Genomic DNA, 23846 nt, shown 5'->3' on the forward strand with positions numbered 1-23846 from the left:
AGACTAATTTGCAATTGACTGTCACAGTTTGAGAAGACAATCAGAAATACTGTTAGAATGTTTTTCAAATGACTGCCATAGCCCCAAATAAAAAAGTGAACAGGCTGTTAATTACTATTTTTTTCACGTGGTTGCGAGATTTTTTAGATATCAGAATTGGGTCATGGGCCAAACATTTTTGGGAACCCCTGCTGTTGGCTGTTTCGTTGTTGGTATTCAGGCCTACCACTTGTGTCATCTGCAAACTTGATGACTGAGTTGGAGACATGCATGTGCCTACATTCACCACCTGGGGTCGACCCATCAAGAGGTCCAGGACCACGAGCTTAGTGATAAGCATCGAGGGCACTATGGTGTTGAAGGCTGAGCTGTAGTCACTGAACTGCATTCTTACATGGGTATCCCCCTTGTCCAGATGGGATAGGGCAGTGCGATGGTGATTGAGTCATCCGTGGATCTGTTGGGGAAGTATGCAAACTGTAGTGGGTCTAGGGTGTCGGGTAAGGTGATATATTCCTTAAGTAGCCTCTCAAAGCACCTCATGATGACAGAAGTGAGTGCTTCGGGGCCATAGTCATTTGGTTCAGTTACCTTTGCTTTCTTGGGTACAGGAACAATGGTGGACATCTTGAAGCAAGTGGGGACCACAGACAGATAGGATAGATTGAATATGTCCGTAAACATTCCAGCCAGCTGGTCTGCAAACTCATTGAAATGAGTGCACACATACAATCAAGTAGGATATCAAATTGATCAAACTAAACAAAGTTCAAATATAACAAAGATTGAATATGTCYGTAAACATTCCAGCCAGCTGGTCTGCAAACTCATTGAAATGAGTGCACACATACAATCAAGTAGGATATCAAATTGATCAAACTAAACAAAGTTCAAATATAACAAAGATTGAAGTTCCAGTTGCCCATTGTTTTATTTCAGAATTTTCTAAATTAATTTTGACATTAACATCAAAGATCCTTCCTCTTCACATTCACATAAGAAAAAATAAATAGTATCGAACCATAAACTCCCTTTTATTAAAAGGTTAGAGCTTTTACAAAGAAAAATACAGTGAATACACTATCAACATGATTTACAATCCAATCATTAGAAGTTAAAGTAGTAAACACCTGCATATTTCTATACATTTTATTCCACTATGATCTGGGAACAGCGCCCCCCYCCAAAAAAGTGGTTAATCAGCCGAGTAAGGTGCTATCGCTTGTTATTTGTTAAATTTTCCATTGTTTTCTACATTTAATTCACAAATTATTATTTAAATAACAGCAATCTCTTCACAAGGCAGTGCACTACGAAGTGGTGAGCCAGAATGAAGAATGTGGCAAAGAAGTCATGAGTATGCAGTGAAGAAATGGGACAGAATCACCCTGACAATTCACCCAGTTATATAAAACGGTTTCAGAGCCAAGACAGAGACCAGCCATTACAATAACATGGCGATTTTAAAACATTTTGAAACAAAAAATKTGTTTCTTATTGGACAAGTTCAATGAGTACATCCGTTTCAAAACGTTTTCAAACTACTGAACACGACCCAGATGCTCATAGCCAAGACAGCCTAGGGGTTAACATACAATATTTTTGCCAAATATGTAAGTTGGTGTCCAGTGCATTAAAATAACACACTCAGGACAAGGTTGTGTGTCACTTACATGTTTGATTTGACTGCAAATACACACGTGACCTAAACATTTCATGAGTGAAAGCTATATTTCATCTAACTTTATTACACTTCCACTTTTCCTGTGAAGAAATCCTACCGAGAGGCCTGTTAGAGATATGCCTGAGAAGCAGAGGACACAAAAAGGTCAGAAGTGGCAGATCTCATTCAATGCCAATCAACAGGCTGGTGTTTATCAGGTCACGAGACAGAAAAGGTTTTGCAAAATTTTGCAATGAGAAACGAGAATGAGGACAAGTCCAGGTAGTCCCTCCCGGTTTGAGTCCATTTTCTTCCATGTGGTGCCTAACACAACCCGTTTGTTTTCTGGCAAGCCTTTTTCCCCTTCTCCCCCCTCCTATCGGTCTGTCTGAAACTAAGCTTAGAACTTATCTTGACTTGACTCTGGGCTTGTCTGTTTGGTGTCTAGATTTTTAAGATACAATGTTGCCTATTACCAAACATATCTTTCCTCAAAACACAGTGCTGACCATATGCGGTTGTGCATGGACATGGTTCATATTTTACTTTTGATTCACAGTCGTTTTCCTACGCTCACTCCAGTGGTTTTAAAATATAGCTAACATCATTTGGGACAGGTGATGCAATGTTTAGCTTCACACTTTTAACAAAATATCTAGAATGACAAAACTGAACCCTATAAAACTAGGGTCGCATTGGTGTTGAGTTAATTACGTTAACTACTACTTGTTATTGTCATTCTTATCCTCTTATTCACTTAACATGAATATACAGTATATTTCTTAGGGCTATGGGCCTGGGACATGACCTTATACTGTATACTCGGGTTCATTCATACTTAGCTCTACTTAGTAAGTACGCCATTTGAAAAAGTTCCCTGCATCATACTGTATATGCATGTATACACGCCGAGCATTCATTAAAATCAACTAGTTTGGACACTTAATTGTTTGATCTTTAAATCACGGAGTTATTAGTTATTCTCTATAGGACAAAAAAGGAAAGTGATACCTTTCAGAGGGAGTGATTCTCACAAGCTGTTGTCTTAGTTAATTTCCTAATTATCCCATTCTTAAAATGTACTACTAAAATGTACTCTTCACCTAGCCACTGTCTTTGACACGCTGCTGACACTCCCACGTCATTAGTAACACACTCGGTTTGCCATAAAAACAAAAACAAAGTTATTAGCATATACATTTGAACCCCTATACAGCTCAAATCAGTAGTGCTGATCCTGAATTTTCGGGAAAGAAAAGGTCCGTCAAAATGACAACAAACCAGGGTCGTCTTCAGCAGGCACAAAAAACAAACAGTTTCAAACAGAAAACAAAAATGGCTTGAGCACTAAGACAAAACGTTGTCACTTCTCTTCCATTTGAGGCCTAATGAATACGACCCTGTTTTACTACAATGATTCCTGGCTATAAAAAAAAAAAGCATTCTCCATATTCTGGGTTGAAATCAATACAGAGACTTGATTAAAAACGGACTTATAAACAAAAACTTTGGATTGCAGTAAATAATTAAATGTCTGGTTTATCTATATTAAGGGCATAAACAGCTGACTAGAAAACTATTCTATTGCACGTAAAAAATATAGCTTTTCATCTTTGCAACATTCACAAATACCTTTTGCCACAACACGGTGGTGTGCCAGCAAAGTAGATGCTTTAAGTGTCAATATTTCTTTCAGAAAGCGACATGTTAAATCAAGTAATACTGTAAATCTCTAAATGTCAAATCGATGAGAGGTCTTTTTGGAAGAATCCGCAGCACTCGATCCTAGCATTAATTCATCCATCCATTCATACACTTAACAAATCAGGGCTCAGGGAGAGGAAGGGAAGAAATGACGGCTGACATTGTACTGCATATTGAATAGTCTCCGTGATTATTTAACTACTGTGGTGCGGTGTGGAGATGAGACAGAGACAGACGTGAGTTGGGGAGGGAACATCCCCTCCTCTTTCTTCCTCCCTCCCTCTCTCCCTCCTCCCTTCCCGGACACGTGGGCTGAATAAGGCAAGCTGCAACAGGGTCACACAATTTAGGAGGTGAAAGGTAAATCAGTCAGTATGAAGGGTCATCACCATGGAGACGGACTGACTCCACCTTAGGTGCAGGGGGTGTGTCTATAATGGGGCTCGGGACTGCAGAAAGGAGTGGATGTCGGTTTCTGCCCTTACAAAGAGAGCCAGGTCCTGGGGGAAAAGTGCTGTTGCCTAAAACCTAGACAGAACAAAGTGCTGGAGAGCATAACGTCGTGTGGAAAACGGCTCCTCGTGGCGGCTATTTTGGCGTCCCCATGTTACTACTCCTGTCCGAAGCCCTCAGTTTCCTCAATGGCAAACATCAGCTTTTCCTTCAGCTGCTCGTAGCTCTTGTAGGGGGGCAGGTCCAGTCGATTAAAGCTTTACAAACACAAAAGGAATACAGAATGAGACAATTACATTGTAAGTAGATAAATGATACAGACTTCCCAGTTGGTAAGAGCATGGCACTAGAAACACAAAGATTGGGGGGTTCAATCCGGCGGGGGATCACAGACACATAGTAAACATTTACGTTCTCACTGTACAGAGTTGCTTTTGATAAAAGTGGCATAAAATGTATTAGATATTTGATAACAAAATGCATTGTTTGAAGAAAGAGAGGGAAGGTCGTCTATGGTCGAATTGAAAACATCAAAAGAAGTCTTGTGTGGCAGGGCAACGTTTAATATTCAGTCAGTGAAAGTGCTTAAAAACTACCAGTGAGTAACTCCATGAAGGAACTTACCAAGTGTGACTTCTTGGAAGCCAGTTTTCTTTGCCCACCTTCTCAATGCAGAACTTCTGTGGGCCATTACTCCCTAAAAAAACAACAACAAAATATTACTCGATACAACTCTCCTCACTTCTCATCCACACAAGTAACATAAAATTGCTCAATGTCTGTAATTGGGCCTGGTCTAGCAGTCCATACTTGTTTGTCCATTTCCATCTACAGCTAACTGCCAAAATAAAGGACACATTTGAGCAAATGAGGGATACAAAGTTTATTGAAAGCAGGTGCTTCCACACAGGTGTGGTTCCTGAGTTAATCAAGCAATTATCATCCCATGCTTAGGGTCATGTATACAAATGCCCAGTTGCCCAATATTTTGGCTATCATGACTAGAAGAAGAGATCTCAGCGACTTTGAAAGATGGGTCTCAAAAGGAGCATAGGGGGTGAAAGGGTTGTGTGTGTGTGGTGTGTGTGTGTGTGTGTGTGTGTGTGTGTGTGTTGTGTGTGTGTTGTGTGTGTGTGTGTGTGTGTGTGTCAGTCACCAGATCTCACCCAATTGAACACTTATGGGAGATTCCGGAGCAGCACCTGAGACTGCATTTTCCACTACCATCAACAAAACACCAGATGATGGAATTTCTCGTGGAAGTACGGCATCTCATCCCTCCAACAGAGCTCCAGAGAATCTATGCCAAGTCGCATGAAAGCTGTTTCTGGTATCTCGCGGTGGTCCAACGCCCTATTAAGACACTTAATATTGGTGTTGCCTATATTTTGGCAGATAAATATAATAAAATGCACCCCAAAATATATATTTGAATCCTCAACTTCAATGGATTACTTGCTCGGTATCCATAAACAATCCCTTTAGGTGTGAGTTAGTTGAAAGAATAGAACAAAACATATCTTATATTAGGAACGACAGGGGTTAGCCAGCCTTCTCTCTAACTTTTTCAAATACATGTATTATTTATTCTCCAACGTACCCATGAGGTCAGCGAAGCCGCCCATGGGAAGCCGACAGGTGCCGGTGACAAACTGCAGCAGCCTCATACGTTTCTCATTGTCCATCTCCTTCACAAACTGGGATTAACATTTTCACGTCAGAACATTTTACGCGTCAACTATGCCAAACACCCCTTCACAATATTCCATAATTCATGAATTAATGAACTGCGTCATTAAAACGGTAGAGCCATGCTGACCTGCCAGAACCAGAGGATCTGCTTGCTGCTGCGTGCGTAGTGCCTGTAGATGGTGTGCCTCTGCCAGTCCACCAGGTCTATCTCCTGCATGCCACACAGCATCACCTGGTGGGGGACGGACCGGGGGGGGGGGGGGGGGCAGATAATTACGTTACACCATACTCAAATGGAGAAGCGCTGTACACTCCGGGAGAGTGACTTTTTATCCTGAGTGAGTTTTGAACCCAGTCCACCAGGTCTACTCCTGCATGCTACACAGCACCACCTGGTGGTGGGACCGGATATCACTTTGGGAGATTTTTTTATTTATTTTTTACCCGCTACTGTGAATGACCACTGCTTGTTTCCAAATTGACCCCGAGAATCAACAGTCTCGGGCCGAGGCACTCGATACTTCAGTGCAAGACATTAGCACTAGAAAGGAAAGGTTGAAATACTGAAGGTAGGTCTCTGTTTAACAGCCATACGGTTAGATTAAAAGGAGGCCTCTATTTGTGCACTGAGTGGTTTTCACGTCACATTTCTTCATTACAGAAACTAATTTGATCAGTCTATGAATTAACCCATTGTGTACCTCCAGTTCCTTGGCGTCAAAGTACTGCAGGTACTGCTGGGGGAGGACCTCATTAAAGCCCTCGAAGAAGGCCTGGGTCTGCTCCTCCACCCCTCTGGACAACCTCCACTCTGCCACCAGCCTGAAGGAAGGACACAGACACACAGGGGGACACAAAGACAGACACGCGCACACACCGATGTGTCAGAAGACTTGCTTTCTTCTGTTAGAAAAAACATCTGATAAAGAAAGTGTTCACACACACACACAGATTTCTACACTGAACAAAAATATTAATATATATATAAACTCAACATGCAACAATTTCAAAGATTTTACTGAGTTACAGTTCATATAAGGAAATCAGTCAATTGAAATACATTCATTAGGCTCTAATCTATAGATTACGCATGACAGGGAATACAGATACGCATCTGTTGGTCACAGATACTTAAAAAAAAAATTAGGGGTGTGAATCAGAAAATCTGTCAGTATCTTGTGTGACCACCATTTGCTTAATGCATAGAGTTGATCAGGCTGTTGATTGTGTACTGTGGAATGTTGTCCCACTCCTCTCCAATGGCTGTATGAAGTTGCTGGGAACTGGAACATGCTGTTGTATGTGTCGATCCAGAGCATCCCAAACATGCTCAATGGGTTACATATCTGGTGAGTATGCAGGCCGTGGAAATACTGGGACATTTTCAGCTTCCAGGAATTGTGTACAGACGCTTGCGACATGGGGATGTGCATTATCATGCTGAAACATGAGGTGATGGCTGCGGATGAATGGCACTAAATGGCCCTCAGGATCTCATCACGGTTTCTCTGTGCATTCAAATTGTCATTGATAAAATGTAATTGTGTTTGTTGTCCGTAGCTTATACCTGCCCATACCATAACCCCACTGCTACCATTGGGCACAACTCACAACTTTGATATCAGCAAACCGCTTGGCCACACAACACCATACACATGGTCTGCGGTTGTGAGGCCGGTTGGATGCATTGCCCAATTCTCTGAAACGACGTTGGAGGCAGCTTATGGTAGAGAAATGAACATTCAATACTCTGGCAACAGCTCTGGTGGACATTCCTGCAGTCAACATGCCAATTGCACGCTCCCTCAAAACTTGAGACATCTGTGGCATTGTGTTGTGTGACAAAACTGCACATTTTAGAGAGGCCTTTTATTGTCCGGAGCAAAAAGGTGCGCCTGTGTAATGATCACTCTGTTTAATCAGCTTCTTGATATACCACACCTGTCAGGTGGATGGATTATCTTGGCAAAGGAGAAATACTCACTAACAGGGATGTAAACAGATTTGTGCCCAGAATTTGAGAGAAATAAGCTTTTTGTGCGTATGGAACATTTCTGTGATCATTTTATTTCAGCTCATGAAACATGGGACCATCACTTTTTATGTTGCATTTCTATTTTAGTTCAGTGTAGTTGGTTTTCAAAGCAATCCTACCTGATGTATTCCTCTTTGTTTTCCTCAGTGACCAAGACATTGCCTCCGTCTGGCTTCAGCTCGTGAGTGGTGACCTCCCCCAGGATCTCCTTGTCCACAGAGAAGTACATCTCCAGACCACACTCCTCCAAGTTGTTATCTCTGGTGGTTGGGAATCACAAGAGGGCAGTCATCCTCATCAGCTCCTCCTCTGCGCCATCGTCATTATAGTCATACATTTTCCTCTTCTCCTCTTCCTTATAATCATTCTTACACTTATCTCCCAATCATCCTCACTCAATAACAATCAACAGCAGTTTCCATTTATAAGGAAAGCTGTTCACACCAATTCCCATTTCTACTCCCAATTCCCGGACTCACTTGATCCAGATGAGGGAGTTGTAGAATTCCGGGTCGATGGATTCCAGGTCCTTCAGGGCCAGGGGTTTGTTCAGGATGCGCTTGTAGAAGGGCAGGGAGAATCCCGTGTCGATGAACTTCCCATGGAACAAGGCCTGGAGAGAAACATAATGAACCAGGGATGTGAAGGGCTGTTGCGGTGACAGTATTACCGCCACACCGGCAGTCATCAGTCATGACTGCAGTAAAATTCTACGTGACCGTTGAGTCACGGTAATCTTATGCACTCTGGACATTCATTGGTAGTACCCAACTCGCTAACGATCATCAGGTCACTCAGGGCTTTATTGTCTCTCTAACCACTCTGACATGAATGCAAATGCGATTGAAAATCACATCAAACACTTACCATTAAAACAGTATGTGGTTTTAAAACTCACCCTCACTGTGATTGATCAATTTGAAGAAAAAAGTTTTAAAAAACAGGTTGAAACCGGGTGGAAAACATGGTCGTTGTGGATGTTGTTTCAAAGCCTAACAAAATGGACAGCGCTTTCTAAGGTGATGATTAATTCAAAACATCCATATGCATATTAGAGCTTATGCATAGGCCTATATACAGAGCATTCGGAAAGAATTCAGACCCCTCCAATATTTTCACATTTTGTTATATTACAGCCTTATTCTAAAAGTTGCTTTTTTTTATTCCCCCCGCATCAATCTACACACAATACCCCATAATAACAAAGCAAAAACTGTTTTTTTGAAATAGGGAAATATCACAGACCCCTTACTCAGTACTTTGTTGAAGCAGCTTTGGCAACGATAACAGCCTCGAGTATTCCTGGGTATGACTCTACAAGCTTGGTACACCTGTATTTGGAGAGTTTCTCCCATTCTTCTCTACAGATCCTCTCAAGCTCTGTCAGGTTGGATGGGAAGCTTTGCTGCAAAGCTATTTTCAGCTATCTCTAGAGATGCTCGATCTGGTTCAAGTCCGGCTCTGGCTGGGACACCCAGGACATTGAGACTTGTCCCAAAGCCACTCATGCATTGTCTTGGCTGTGTGCTATGGGTCATTGTCCAGTTGGACGGTGAACCTTCACCCCAGTCTTAGGTCCTGAGCACACTGGAACAGGTTTTTATCAATTATCTCTGTACTTTGCTTCGTTCATCTTTCCCTCGATCCTGACTAGTTTCCTAGTCCCTGCCACTGAAAAACATCCCCACAGCATGATGCTGCCACCACCATGATTCACTGTAGAGATATGGTGCCAGGTTTCCTCCAGACGTGACGCTTAGAATTCAGGCCAAAGAGTTAAACCTTGGATTCATCAGACCCAAGAAAATCGTATTTCTCATGGTCTGAGAGTCCTTTAGGTGCCTTTTGGCAAACTCCAAGTGGGCTGCCGTGTGGCTTTTACTGAGGAGTAGCTACCATAAAGGCCTGATTGGTGGAGTGCTGCAGCGATGGTTGTCCTTCTGGAAGGCTCACCCATCTCCACAGAGAAAAAAAAAAAACTATTTAGGCTTTGTCATTATTGGGTATTGTGTGTAAATTGACAAAGAAAAGGTTTAATTTTATACATTTTAGAATAAGGCTGTAATGTAACAAAATGTGGAAAAAGTCAAGGGGTCTGAATACTTTCCAAATGCACTGTATGAGCCCAAGCCTGAAAAAAACTTAATTAAAATAATGATTGTGTCTTTATACATACCATATATTATTCAAGGCAGAAATGTTTTTATTTTTTAAATACTGATTTAAGATATCTTTGGTACATAATTGGTCTAGCCTACAATTACAATTACTTGATTTTATATAGCCTAATAGCCTAATAATAGGGCATTTTCAATATTTTCATAATTAATAGGGTGACATTACCTTTCGCTACAGAATATCTCACCACTGAGTTACCATCTCCTCCCCTCTCTCCTTAATTTCTTTATCCAGTGCACAGAGAGAGGGGCTGTTAACAGTTTAATGAAATATGTTTAGTTGTGAAAACGTGACTATCGATGTTCCCAAACAGATTTCACTTGGTTTCCCAAAGCACTGGGTAGCTGCAAGAACAGGGTTGGAGAGCCCATGGCATACAGAGGTTGGACGGAATATCACCTGTTGCGCAGCGAAAGAGATGATTGTGGACTACAGGAAAAGGAGGACCGAGCACACCCACATTCTCTTCAAGTTCCTTGGTGTCCACATCACCAACTAACTATCATGATCCAAGCACACCAAGACAGTTGTGAAGAGGGCACAACAAAGCCTATTCCCCCTCAGGAGACTGAAAAGATTTGGTATGGTCCCTCAGATCCTCAAGGGGTTCTACAGCTGCACCATCGAGAGCATCTTGACTGGTTGCATCACTGCCTGGTATGGTAACTGCTCGGCCTCCGACCGCAAGGCACTACAAAGGGTAGTTCGTATGGCCCAGTACATCATTGGGGCCAAGCTTCCTGCCATCCAGGACCTCTATACCAGGCGGTGTCAAGAGGAAGGCATATTACCTCAATTACCTCGACTAACCGGTGCCCCCGCACATTGACTGTACCGGTACCCCCTGTATATAGTCTCGCTATTGTTATTTTACTGCTGCTCTTGAATTATTTGTTACTTTAATTATATATTTTTGGGGGTATTTTTTTCTTAAAACTTAAATTGTTAAGGGCTTGTAAGTAAGCATTTCACTGTAAGGTCTACACCTGTTGTATTCGGCGCATGTGACAAATAACATTTGATTTGAAATAACCGGAGTAACCTCTACCCGGCATGAGTGTAAAACATACCAGCGGGAAAGTGGCCTCCATTCGATATTCCAGTGCATACAGAAGACATGACCCTGTTCCTGCCCACTTGAAAACAGGCCATTCAAAATCTCAACAAATTTGACATATTGGTAAAGACAAGATGAAATTGAGAATAGTGTAATGGGTGAAAATATGATCATTTGAGAGAACAGCGTGTGGCAAAGAGCCTTTAGTCGCAACACGCAGCCCATACGTTTTGATTTCTAAGACTTTCTAAGGTTTGTATCATTCACAACTAAAGTTGCCAAATAACTATAAATCTAGTTGTTTCAAATGATCACTTTTTAAAAATGTAGATGTCCCAAAGGCGGGCTTCAGCGGCTTGTATGCGGGTAGGCTTGGAGATGCTAAACGTGTTTATGTTAATTAACGGTCAATTACCATGAGACCGGCAGTCTTGCATGACAATAACCGGCTGACAAAATGTCATGACCGCCACGGCCCAAGATGTGATCAGGAACGAGAGTGTGGCTTATTTCAGGGTTGTGTTAATTCGGCACCAAACAAACTTACGGCATAATGCAGCAGTTGTCGTCTCCATATTAAATCATATCTGGGTAACAATTAAGTACCGTACTGTACTTGTTTCTTTTAGACAATTTGAAAACAAAAACAGCTTTTTAGCCAAGAGCAATTTCTCAAGCAATAACTTTAAATGAACTGTCTGGGGGTGATCTGAGTGGGGAGGGGGAAACTGAAAACTAGCTGTTGTTGGCAGAGAGGTTTGGAACTCTTTCTTATTTGTCTGTTAACTAATTAACCACCTGGTGAATTCACCAGGCAGGCCAAAACTCCATCCCACCAAAACAGGTGGTCTTTTCAAACAGCTTTTACACTACAAGACATTATCATAATTTTCACAATTTCACAGTATTATTCCAACCAAATAGTGTGGAAATTCGACCTAAGTGGAAGTCAAGTTTCACCCCATAGAGAGTATTGAGGTAGGTACCATGGCAATGAATCGTCCAATGAACTTGAAGTACTTGAGGTGGTCGGGGTTGATGTAGGAGGCAGGGTTGATCTGGAGACAGTAGTTGTCCTTGCCGGCATACTCAAACAGGCAGTACATTGGGTTCAGCACCTCGTGGGATAGCAAGAAGAACCACTCCCTGAGAACACACACACACACACACCATATAAGAACATACCACACACACACCATTCCATACACGCACGCATAAAAAAAAAGAAACATTCAAATCGGCAATGATCTCTAATATGAGTTCATACTTAACCTATCAGAATTCACCTTGCCACTCCTCCGTAGTCCAAGCCTTCCTCTCCGGGGAAAATTATCCACAGTCTCCGCCTGAGATCTTGTGGATGAAAGCTCATCATCTGATGGATACAGAATTGGAAACAGTTACAACGTTCGACTATTCTTGGAACACAGCCCCTATATTCATCCGCTATTCTGTACCACAGGCAATGGTACAAAAATAGAGTACTGAAAGAAAAGTACTAACTATTTCTCTAACACTGATGTCTTTTCAACTAGTGTTATTATTATGTTTTATTCACAGGACTACAAAAACAGCCAGTGCAGTGGTGTCTTAATATATTATTATTTATTTATTTGTAATATATCATTTTTTTTTATACACTCACTTGCTGGAATGAATCCTCAAACAGGGTTTTGCGGGTGACGGTGATCTTGATGTGCTGTGGCATTGACAGTTGCTGGAAGACGAAGAGAATTACTCAATTTACGGCCCCAGGAACAAGAGGAATAACTATGGGTCCCAATTCTCTACCCTTCTGCCATAAATGACAAATCCTAACTTCCAATTAAGTCACATTTCTTAGTCATGCATTAGTGTCAATGGGAATCTAAGTGACAATTCGACTTAAGGGCAACTCCTAATTTTCACTTAAGAGTGCACGTGTTCACTTCCCTTCATGGATTTAAAAGGAAAATTAGACTGGTGGAAGCCAGATCTGGGTTCCAATACTTGAGCTGTGCTTGATTGAGCTTGCCTGTTGCAATGGAACCAATACAAAAGTCCCAAAAAGTGCAAATCCACCCACGAGGCATTACAGACAAGCTTAAGCAAACACTCAAAGTATTGTAACAATGTCTAATAATATTTTGACCCAGGTCTGGTGGAATCTCCCTCTTGCCCGGCATTAAATACACCAATTCTCCGTTTAAAGGCATGGGGTAGAGTGCACTTGTAAGTGCATACTTTGGGAGAATTGGGACACAATGCCAAAGACTCACTGCATATTTATTTAAAGTTTTGCAGAATGAAATCTCTCGAATCTTGTTTTCAAGAGTGTCCAAATGAAAAACAAAAACAATACTTATTAGCAGGGCAGAGGTGGTTCTGAGGATATAAAGTGCACACTACGATCTAGTAGTGATTGAAGATGACGCCGTACTGTATGGCTGCCGTCTTGTGAGCCAACTTTGTTATTTTGTGTTTCTTTTTGTGTTTATCTTTACTATTTTTGCACGAAATGCATCCACTATGATTTCTTATGATCAACAAGAACTTTTGAACATCAGATCGGCAGTTACTACCCTCAATTCTGGCTTCAACTTAAACTAATCTGCCCTGGGCTCTGTGTAATTCCGATCCAATTTTCAGGCTATCCACACGCCGGCCACCTACTCCCTCCATTCTATTGGCCAGTCACTTGATAATAAAATGGACTCTCATAACTGCAATATTCTGTGCTTTGATGAAACAGGGCTTTCGGACAAGATACCCGCCCCTCAATGGCCCCATGGCTATCCAACTAGATGGATTCTCCATTCATCGAGCAGACAGGACATTGGATTCAGGGAAATCAACAGCAAACAGCAAAAGGACAATATAGGAACAAGATGGAATCCTATTACACAGGCTCTGATGCCCAATGCATGTGGCAGGGGCTACAGTCCATTACGGATTACAAAGAAAGACCCAGCTGTGATCTGGCCAACTTTGCCTCTCTACCAGATGAACTCAATGCATTTTATACACGGTTCGACAAAAACAACACCGAGCCGTGCACGAGGGCCCCCGCTGACCCAGTGGACTGGGTGATCTTGCGCTACGCGGCCGATGTCAGTAAGGTTTTTAAATCAGATCAAGACTCATTAGGACTCGGGGGGGGCAAGACAGTATTCCAGGGCGCATTCACAGAGCGTGTGCAAGACGGGTGGCAGGCATATTCACTGTCATTTTCAACCTCTCTTTGTCCCAGTCTGTAATCCCCACATGTCAAGCTGACCACCATCATTCCTGTGCCTAAGAACTCTAAGACTACCTGCCACAATGACTACCACCCTATAGCACTCACATCTGTAATCATGAAGTGCTTTGAAAGGCTGGTTATGGAACAAATCATCTCCATCATCCCAGGCCCACTCCAATTCGCATACTGCTCAAACAGATCCATAGACGATGCAATCTCAAATTGCACTCCACACTGCACTCACTCACTCACCTAGATAAGAGGAATACCTATGTGAGAATGCTGTTCATTGCCTACAACACCATAGTCATGGTGGCATGGGCCCTCAAATCCTCAAAATGTTCTACAGCTGCACAACTGAGGCCATCTTGACTGGCTGCATCCCTGCTTGGTATGGCAACTGCACCGCCCTTGATCGCATGGCTCTACAGAGGGTGGTGCAGAGAGCCCAGTGCCTTCGCAAAACAAAAATACCTTACTTACATAAGTATTCAGACCCTTTGGTATGAGACTCGAAATTGACCTCATCGAAGGAATTGTCTGTAGAGCTCCGAGACTGGATTGTGTTGAGGCACAGATCTGGGGAAGGGTACCAAAAAATGTCTGCAGCACTGAAGGTCCCCAAGAACACAGTGGCCTCCTCCATTCTTAAATGGAAGACGTTTGGAACCACCAAGACTCTTTCTAGAGCTGACCGCCTGGCAAAACTGAGAAATCGGGGGAAAAGGGCCTTGGTCAGGGAGGTAATCAAGAACCTGATGGTCACTGACAGAGCTCCAGAGTTCCTTCCAGAAGTACAACCATCTCTGCAGCACTCCACCAATCAGGCCTTTATGGTAGAGTGGCCAGACAGAAGCCACTCCTCAGTGAAAGACACATGACAGCCCGATTGGAGATTGCCAAAAGGCACCTAAATACTCTCAGACCATGAGAAACAAGATTCTTTGGTCTGATGAAACCAAGATTTAACTCTTTGTCCTGAATGCCAAGCGTCACCATCTGGAGAAAACCTGGCATCATCCCTACGGTGAAGCATGGTGGTGGCAGCATCATGCTGTGGGGATGTTTTTCAGTGGCAGGGAATAGGAGACTAGTCAGGATCGAGGCAAAGATGAACGGAATAAAGTACAGAAAGATCCTTGACGAAAACCTGCCCCAGAGTTCTCAGGACCTCAGACTGGGACGAAGGTTCACATTCCAACAGGCCAACGACCCTAAGCACACAGCCAAGACAACGGAGTAGTAGCTTCGGGACAAGTCTCTGAATGTCCTTGATTGGCCCAGCCAGCGCCCGGACTTGAACCCGATAGAACATCTCTGGAGAGACCTGAAAATTGCTGTGCAGCGACGCTCTCCATCCAACCTGACAGAGCTTGAGAGGATCTTCAGATAAGAACGGAAGAAACTCCCCAAATACAGGTGTGCCAAGCTTGTAGAGTCATACCCAAGAAGCCCCGAGGCTGTAATCGCTGCCAAAGGTGCTTCAACAAAGTACTGAGTAAAAACAATTTAATACATTTTAGAATAAGGCTGTAACCTAACAAAATGTGTAAAAAGTCAAGGGGTCTGAATACTTTCCGAAGGCACTCTAACATCAGTGGCGCCGAGCTCCCTCCCATCCAGGACCTCTATATCAGGCCGTGTGAAAAGGGCCGGAAAATTGTTAAAGACCCAAGCCAGTGTTCTCTCTGCTTCCGTTTGGCAAGTGGTACCGGAGCATCAAGTTTGACACCAACAGACTCCTGAACAGCTTCTATCCCCAAGCCATAAGACTGCTAAATATCCAACAAAACGGCTACATGGACTTTCTGCATTGACGTTTATATTTTTGCACTGTCTCCATGCACACACACACACTTTATGCACATTTTACACACTCACACGCTCTTCATTTACTCACGCACACACATTCATACGGAATTCTACACCCACACACAATCATCAAATACGCTGCTGCTACTCTGATTATCATATATCCTGATGCCTAGTCACCTTACCACCCTACATATCTAACCCTACCACGCCAGTATCCCTGCACATTGTATATGGTATTGGCGCTGACCCTGTATATAGCTTACTTACTTTGTGTTATTATTTATATTTCCTGTGTTGTTGTTCAAGTTGACTTTTTCTTATTTAAAAAAAATGTATAGTACTACTGCATTGTTGGGAAAGAGCAAGCACGTGTACTAGTGCACGTGACAAAAACTTGAAACTAGGATTCAGGGTGTGTAGGGTACATACCTGACACCAGAACCTGAAGTACTGCACTTTGGCTTTGAAGTCCCTGACGTAGGTGATCTGGGGCCCGTTCTCACTGTGGGAAGCAAAGATTAAATGCATGAGCTTGTTGACGTGGGTCTCACTGGAGTACAACATTTTACATCTTTGTATTGAGTGACACAATTGAACCTTCGCTAAGCCCCGCCCCAGAATTTGGGGCAACAAAATTGCAGTGCTACGGTGGATAGCAAACGTTGCTAACCAAGCTCGAGTCATGACAACTTGGACAAATTCACGCTTCAAAAGCACGGAAACCAATCAGGGCAATGGCAAAAAAAGTTTTAATAAAAAATAATATTGTTGAAATGGCTAAATAATTATACAGTTCACCAGGGAAAGAAAGGGAAAGGGGATACCTAGTCAGTTGCACAACTGAATGTATTCAACCAGAACGTGTTTTCCGCATTTAACCCATCCCCTCAGAGGTACGGGGGACTGTCTTAATCGACTTCCGCGTCATCGGCACCCGGGGAGCAGTTGTTGTTGGGGGTTAAATGCCTTGCTCAAGGGCAGAACGGCAGATTTTTCAAACTTGCCGGCTCAGGAATTCAAACCAGTGACCTTTCAGTTCCTAGCCCATCGCTCTTAACCGCTAGGCTACCTGCCACCCCAGGGGTAATTGTGACTGTAATACCTTAAAATGCATTGTTTGCTAACTGGTTACCTAGCGCTCCTTGAGTCTAGGGCTGGGCGATATGGCCAAAATATCAAATGGTATTTTATGTTTTTGATTAATAAAAGTTCTAAATTTCCTTTATGAGTAGTGCGTGACCCTAGGGTGGCAACACAGATATTCTCAATTATTTCAATGGGTCTTTCTCCATTCTGATTGTTTTATACTGTTCAATTCAACTTCAACCTAAAATAATTTCCTGCATTTCCTACACTCGTTTGAGATCATTCCACACTGCCTCAATATGGGCAAAAATACTAGGCCTTATTTTTAACCAAATGTTGCAATTGCGATTTAGATCAAAACACTTGAGTGAACTTTTGGAATAATGGAAATAGAATGTTTATTATAATTAGAAAATAAATAATAGTGGGCACTTTGAATACAGTGTTGTTTGACATGACAACGAATGAAAATGCCATGGACAAGTTATTGTGACAGGTTTGGAACCAAAGTGATGTTCTGTGTTTCCTAGGGGACGCTATAATCTTTGGATACATTACATCTTTATTCATATAAGCTAATATATTCATGCTTTGCCTATTCCTAATTGATTTAGCAGATACTGTTGCACAAACATGCTGATTTAAGCCTCCACCAGTACTGGTATCAGGCTGTATTAGCTAGCTCCGTTCGCTCTGACTCTGCCAGCTAACTAGCGATTAGCATTAGTGGCTAACACGATATAGCTTAACTTGCTTTGAAAATACAAACAGCTGTTTGCAGATGTAAGAAACAAACTAATATTGTAATTATAGAACACTTGTGGATTTATATTAAGATCAAAGTGTAAACATTGTTGTCATCAACATTGTTGCATGTGCTGCATGTACCATGCAGACTGAACTTAAGTGGCTCGTGGTCAAGCAACAACAAACACGCTCCTTGAGTGACGGGGGGTGGGACTAGGTCTGTGTGGAAAGCGGCACGGAGAGAGAAAGAGAGCGGAGAGGGATGACTCAAGTAGCGGAGTAAACTATAAAAATGGACATTACACACGGCGTATCACATTTAACAAACCAAACATTCAAATACCGTTATAGAAGGTAAAGTAAAAACCCAAACCGGTCCGTGCATTAAAAAAAACCAAACCGTCCGTGCATAAATACCGGTATATAGTAAAATATGGTATACCGCCCAGCCCTACTTGAGTCACCATTGAAACCTTTGCTAACACCAGCTAGCCAATTAATATAACTTGTTTTCTCCTAATGCATGTTAGCTAGCCATGTTAGCTATTATGAATATAACTTGTATCTGCTATTGACATCAGGAGACGATGTGAGAGCACTAGTTGGCTCCAAATGTGGTTAGCTAGTAGCTTTGACTGCATGCTGACACTGCATTCAGAGCCATCCAGTGACTTGCCATAATACAAACTTCATTTTACCAGGTTCACGTGAAGCAATTGTAATGACTGTCCACCACAACATTCCCAAGAGTCTCCTGATCCACAAGGGGTAGTCTGTGTTTAATTTCAATGTGTATTAAAAACAGTTTGCGATCATTGTGAGGGGTTTTCTCCAATGGTTTGAACTAGGATTTTGACTTCCTGGGAAAATGGAGGTGAGCTTAGGGAATGGTCAATTAGGTGGGTGAGTGCACCTGTGAACTTCGACTAATGCGATTTGTGGATTAAAACTAAGTATTTAAAATATGTGAGTGAGTGTGTTGGCACGTAAGTGAATGAGGAAGCGAGTCTAGAGATTAGAGAGCCGGCCAGCAATCAAAGGGTGAGTGAACACTTGAGGGTTTACTAGACTCACAGGGAGGATTTGCCCGTGCGAGGGTCGATGTAGGTGGTGGTTCTCCGGTTGTGGTCCACAAAGTAGGGGATGCCATCCACTGTGAACCTCATCTCCCAGCCTTCAGGTAGGGGCTTGTCATTCAGCAGCCTACAGGAGGGACAGACACACACTTATTTACAGGGCATCGACAGTCATGCAAGAGCCTTAATTAACAGTACAATACTTGTGTTGTTTGTTTAGAAGTTTAACTGACCCTTGTGTCCGTGGGTCCTCCCACTGAGTCATCCGCGTTGTGTGGTGAACAAAATAAACCCTGCCGTTGGTGTCTGTTCGCTTCTCTGCAGTAGACAAAAACAAACAGAAGAACGACACTTATAAAAATAGAGCTCTAAGGCAGCCCTTTTTTAAATGTATATTTAATATTGCAGATAGATTGTAGCTTCCATCAATGTAAATGTCTGCATCATTTCCAATCCCCCAGATAGATAAAGTTTGGACACCTACACATTAAAGGGTTTTTCATTTTGTATTACTATTTTCTACATTGTAGAATAATAGTGATGACCTCACAACTATGAAATAACACATATGGAATCATGTAGTAACCCCCCAAAATCAAGATATATTGTAGATTCTTCAAAGTCGCCACCCTTTGCCTTGATGACAGCTTTACACACTCTTGGCATTCTCTCAACCAGCTTCAGCTGGAATGCTTTTCCAAACGTCTTGAGTTCCCACATATACTGAGCACTTGTTGGCGGCTTTCCTTCACTCTGCGGTCCAACTCATCTCAAACTATCTCAATTGGGTTGAGGTCTGATGCAGCACTCCATCACTCTCCTTGGTTAAATAGCCCTTACACAGCCTGGAGGTGTGTTGGGTCATTGTCCTGTTGAAGAACAAATGATAGTGGGACTAAGCGCAAACCAGATGGGATGGCAGCAAAGCACCCCCACCTCCATGCTCACGGTAGGAACCACACATGTGGAGATCATCTGTTCCCCTACTCGGCGTCTCACAAAGACATGGCGGTTGGAAACAATTTGGACCCATCAGACCAAAGGACAGATTTCCACCGGCCTAATGTCCATTGCTAGTGTTTCTTGGCCGAAGCAAGTCTCTTCTTCTTATTGGTGTCCTTTAGTAGTGGTATCTTTGCAGCAATTCGACACTCCGTGTAGCATTTATTTGGGCTGCAATTTCTGAGGCTGGTAACTCTAATGAACTTATCCTCAGTAGCAGAGGTAACTCTGGGTCTTTCTTTCCTGTGGTGGTCCTCATGAGAGCCAGTTATCATAGCGCTTGATGTTTCTTGCGACTGCACTTGAAGAAACTTCAAAAGTTCTTGAAATTTTCCACATTGACTGACCTTCATGTCTTAAAGTCTTAGTAGTAATAATTTCTCTTTGCTTATTTGAGCTGTTCTTGCCATAATATGGACTTGGTATTTTACCAAATAGGGCTATATTCTGTTTACCACCCCTACCTTGTCACAACACAACTTGATTGGCTCAAACGAATTACGGAAAATAAAAAGAAATTTCACAAATTAACAAGGCACACCTGTTAATTGAAATGCATTCCAGGTGACAAGCTGGTTGAGAGAATGCCAAGAGTGTGCAAAGCTGTCATCAAGGCAAAGGGTGGCTACTTTGAAGAAAATCAAATATAATATATATATTTAACACTTTTTTGGTTACCACGTGTTATTTCATAGTTTTGATGTCTTCACTATTATTCTACAATGTAGAAAATAGTAACAATAAAGAAAAACCCTTGACTGAGTAGGTGTCCAAACTTTTTACTGGTACTGAATACACAGACACACAAGAATGCAAACCCCTTAACTTTTTACACAGTATTTAAAAAAATTCATTATAACAAAGCAAAACATGTTTTTAGAAATGTTGCCTATTTATAAACAAAAACTGAAATATCACATTTACATAAGTATTCAGACCCTTCACTCAATACTTTGTTGAAGCATCTTTGGCAGCGATTACAGCCTTGAGTCTTGGCACAACTGTATTTGGGGAGTTTCTCCCATTCTCTGCATATCCTCTCAACCTCTGTCAGGTTGGATGGGGAGCGTTGCTGCACAGCTATTTTCAGGTCTCTCCAGAGATGTTCTATCGGGTTCAAGTCCAGGCTCTGGCTGGGCCACTCAAGGATATTCAGAGACTTGTCCCGAAGCCACTCATGTGTTGTCTTGGCTGTGTGCTTAGGGTCATTGTCCTGTTGGAAGGTGAACCTTAAACCCTGTCTGAGGTCCTGAGCAGGTTCTGATCAAGGATCTCTCTGTACTTTGCTCCGTTCATCTTTCCGTTGATCCTGACTAGTCTCCCAGTCCCTGCAGCTGGAAAACATCTCCACAGCATGATGCTGCTGCCACCACTATGCTTCAACGTGGGGATGGTGCCAGGTTTCCTCCAGACGTGACGCTTGGCATTCAGGCCAAAGAGTTTCATCTTGGTTTCATCGGACCAGAGAATCTTGTTTCTCATGGTCTGAGAGTCTTTAGGTGCCTTTTTCCAAGCGGGTTGTCATGTGCCATTGTCAATAGACTGGGGCGCTGCGCAGTGGTGCCCTGCAGCGTTTGTTCGCTGTTTAAACCTGTTTAAACGCGTCCATTTTTTATTATTTGCTTTTAGTAGTTTAATGGTGTTTTATGTTGCATTAGATTACCGATTAGGCTACGGTAGAGCGGCATGAAGTGCGTACAGTGGAGAATAATCTTGGATTACTTTTGCTGGTACCTGAAACAGCATGAAAACCTCTGAGAAAGTTGGCGGCACCACACATCCACTACAGCACAAACTCTTTTACAATGTAATAACTCACGTTCGGGAGAATGAATCAAAGGGGACATACCTGCAGAGATCGTGAGACAAATCAACCTGGGTGAAGGACTACTAAGAAGGAAGAGGAAAAGGGGCAGGAAATGCGGTGTGCGGCAGWGGTTGAGAAGGAACAAAACAAAGATTCCACTTCCAACTATCCTGCTCTCCAATGTCCAATCACTTAATTAAGGGAAAAATGGACGAATTGCGAGCAAACTCATGGTATCTACAGTTGAAGTCGGAAGTTYACATACACTTAGCTSGTAGTCATTAAAACTTGTTTTTCAACCACTCCACAAATGTCTTAACAGCTGAAAAACATCCCAACCGTGAAGCACGGGGGTGGCAGCATCATGTTGTGGGGGTGCTTTGCTACAGGAGGGACTGGTGCACTTCACCAAATAGATGGCATCATGAGGGAAGAAAATGATATGGCTATATTGAAGCAACATCTCAAGACATCAGTCAGGAAGTTAAAGCTTGGTCGCAAATGGGTCTTCCAAATGGACAATGACAACAAAGCATACTTCCAAAGTTGTGGCAAAATGGCTTAAGGATAACAAAGTCAAGGTATGGGAGTGGCCATCACAAAGCCCTGACCTCAATCCCATAGAAAATTTGTGGGCAGAATTAAGAAGCGTGTGCGAGCAAGGAGGCCTACAAAACTGACTCAGTTACACCAGCTCTGTCAGGAGGAACGGGCCAAAAATCACCCAACTTACTGTGGGACGCTTGTGGAAGGCAATCCGAAACGTTTGACTCAAAAGTCAAAGCTAGCAAATACTAATTGAGTGTATGTAAACTTCTGACCCACTGTGAATGTGATGAAAGAAATAAAAGCTGAAATAAATCATTCTTCTCTCTACTATTATTCTGACATTTCACATTCTTAAAAATAAAGTGGTGATCCTAACTGACCTAAGACAGGGAATTTTTACTAGGATTAAATGTCAGGAATTGTGAAAAACTAAGTTTAAATGTATTTGGCTAAGGTGCACGTAAACTTCCGACTTTAACTGTATATGAATACAGGGAGGCCTGTGTGATGGCCTTCTCTGAAACTTGGCTGTCGGAGGCCCGACTCCGAAGTCACCCCTGACGGATTCACTATCACTCGTATGGACAGAGAAGCTACTGGTAAGGAGCAGAGAGGCGAACTACTGGTAAGGAGCAGAGTCTGCGTTCTGATAAATGATAGAGGGTGTAAAACGACGATCGTCAGAAAAAGAAAAAAATGCACTCCTGATATACAGCTACTATCAGTGTCACTACGCCCCTTCTACCTACCCTGTGAATTGCCCCAGCCTTTTTGGACAGTTGTTTATCCATCCAAGAGCAAACAGCTCTGCAGCTGACAATTTTTTACCTCACTCGAGAGCTTGATGCGATTTCCCCTGATGTGCCCAAATTCATCATGGGGGATTTCAATAGCTGTACTTTTAAGCACACTGAGTACTTACACCCAGTATGTGACTTGTCTAACAAGGAAAAATAAGACAATTGACTTATGTTACGGCTCGGTCCCCAAAGCGTATTCATCCTTGGCCAGACCTCCACTGGGTGGATCAGATCATAACACTGTTTTTCTACGACCAACTTATAGACAGTTACTCAAAAGGGAGAAGGTGGTGGAAAAACAAATACAGGTGTGGGACAATGATAGTATTGATCAAATGCAGGGATGCTTTGATTGTACCACCTGGAGTGTATTTGAAGAATCATCAGCTGACCTGAACGAGTTGACTAACGTAATATCTGGCTATATTGAATTCTGTGTTGATTTGGTGATCCCCTCCCCAAAAAATATGTAAGATATTTCCTAACAACAAACCATGGGTGACCAAAGAATTGAAAGTGGTGCTTAATAAGAAGAAACAAGTGTTTGCCTCTGGAGAATCCACTCGAAAGAAAAGAGGTACAGAGAGAGGTGAACAAAGCGATAAAAAAGGTGAGATGCAAGTACAAGGATAAGGTGCAACAGATAATGTTATAGGGAGACTCTCGGTCTGCCTGGTTGGCAATTAAGAATATGGCAAACGCCCCCTTCAAAAAGGTAGGCAACTTATCGATCCCTGCCTGGATGAGAGGGTGTGCCTCTCTACAGCCAATGAACTAAATTAGTTCTTCACCCGCTTTGAAACCGGGGTCACCCCCACTCCCCTGGCCTGTCTGGAGGAGGATGTCGTGGCAACCAAGAGCGCGCTTGTCATCAATGAGGAAGTTGTACAACGAGTGTTCAAAAGCCCTGGAGCACGAAAGACCCGGGGCCTGATAACATAAGTGGTCGTGTCTTGAAACAC

General features: G+C 42.6%; 1 protein-coding gene across 2 annotated transcripts in view; it reads right to left on the reverse strand.

The window, feature by feature from the left end:
* Window positions 1–906: 906 nt before the first annotated feature.
* The window catches only part of LOC111961855 (E3 ubiquitin-protein ligase Itchy), a 69054-nt gene continuing 46114 nt past the window's right edge, over window positions 907–23846 (reverse strand). The window contains exons 1-14 of one of the 2 annotated variants that reach the window (XM_070439802.1): window positions 20653–20722; window positions 18960–19044; window positions 18725–18853; window positions 16247–16319; window positions 12428–12499; window positions 12069–12157; window positions 11769–11928; window positions 8027–8160; window positions 7667–7807; window positions 6214–6334; window positions 5640–5744; window positions 5421–5517; window positions 4445–4517; window positions 907–4077 (exon numbers count right to left, since the gene is read on the reverse strand). In XM_070439802.1, the coding sequence (XP_070295903.1) occupies window positions 3978–4077; window positions 4445–4517; window positions 5421–5517; window positions 5640–5744; window positions 6214–6334; window positions 7667–7807; window positions 8027–8160; window positions 11769–11928; window positions 12069–12157; window positions 12428–12499; window positions 16247–16319; window positions 18725–18853; window positions 18960–18991 (1326 nt within the window). In that variant the 5' untranslated portion in view covers window positions 18992–19044; window positions 20653–20722 and the 3' untranslated portion in view covers window positions 907–3977. Of the gene's footprint in view, window positions 4078–4444; window positions 4518–5420; window positions 5518–5639; window positions 5745–6213; window positions 6335–7666; window positions 7808–8026; window positions 8161–11768; window positions 11929–12068; window positions 12158–12427; window positions 12500–16246; window positions 16320–18724; window positions 18854–18959; window positions 19045–20652; window positions 20723–23846 lie in introns of those variants that run through there. The other variant, XM_023984450.2, reaches the window with a different exon arrangement.

This window comes from Salvelinus sp. IW2-2015, linkage group LG1, assembly GCF_002910315.2.
Source record: "Salvelinus sp. IW2-2015 linkage group LG1, ASM291031v2, whole genome shotgun sequence".
Classification (NCBI taxonomy): domain Eukaryota; kingdom Metazoa; phylum Chordata; class Actinopteri; order Salmoniformes; family Salmonidae; genus Salvelinus; species Salvelinus sp. IW2-2015.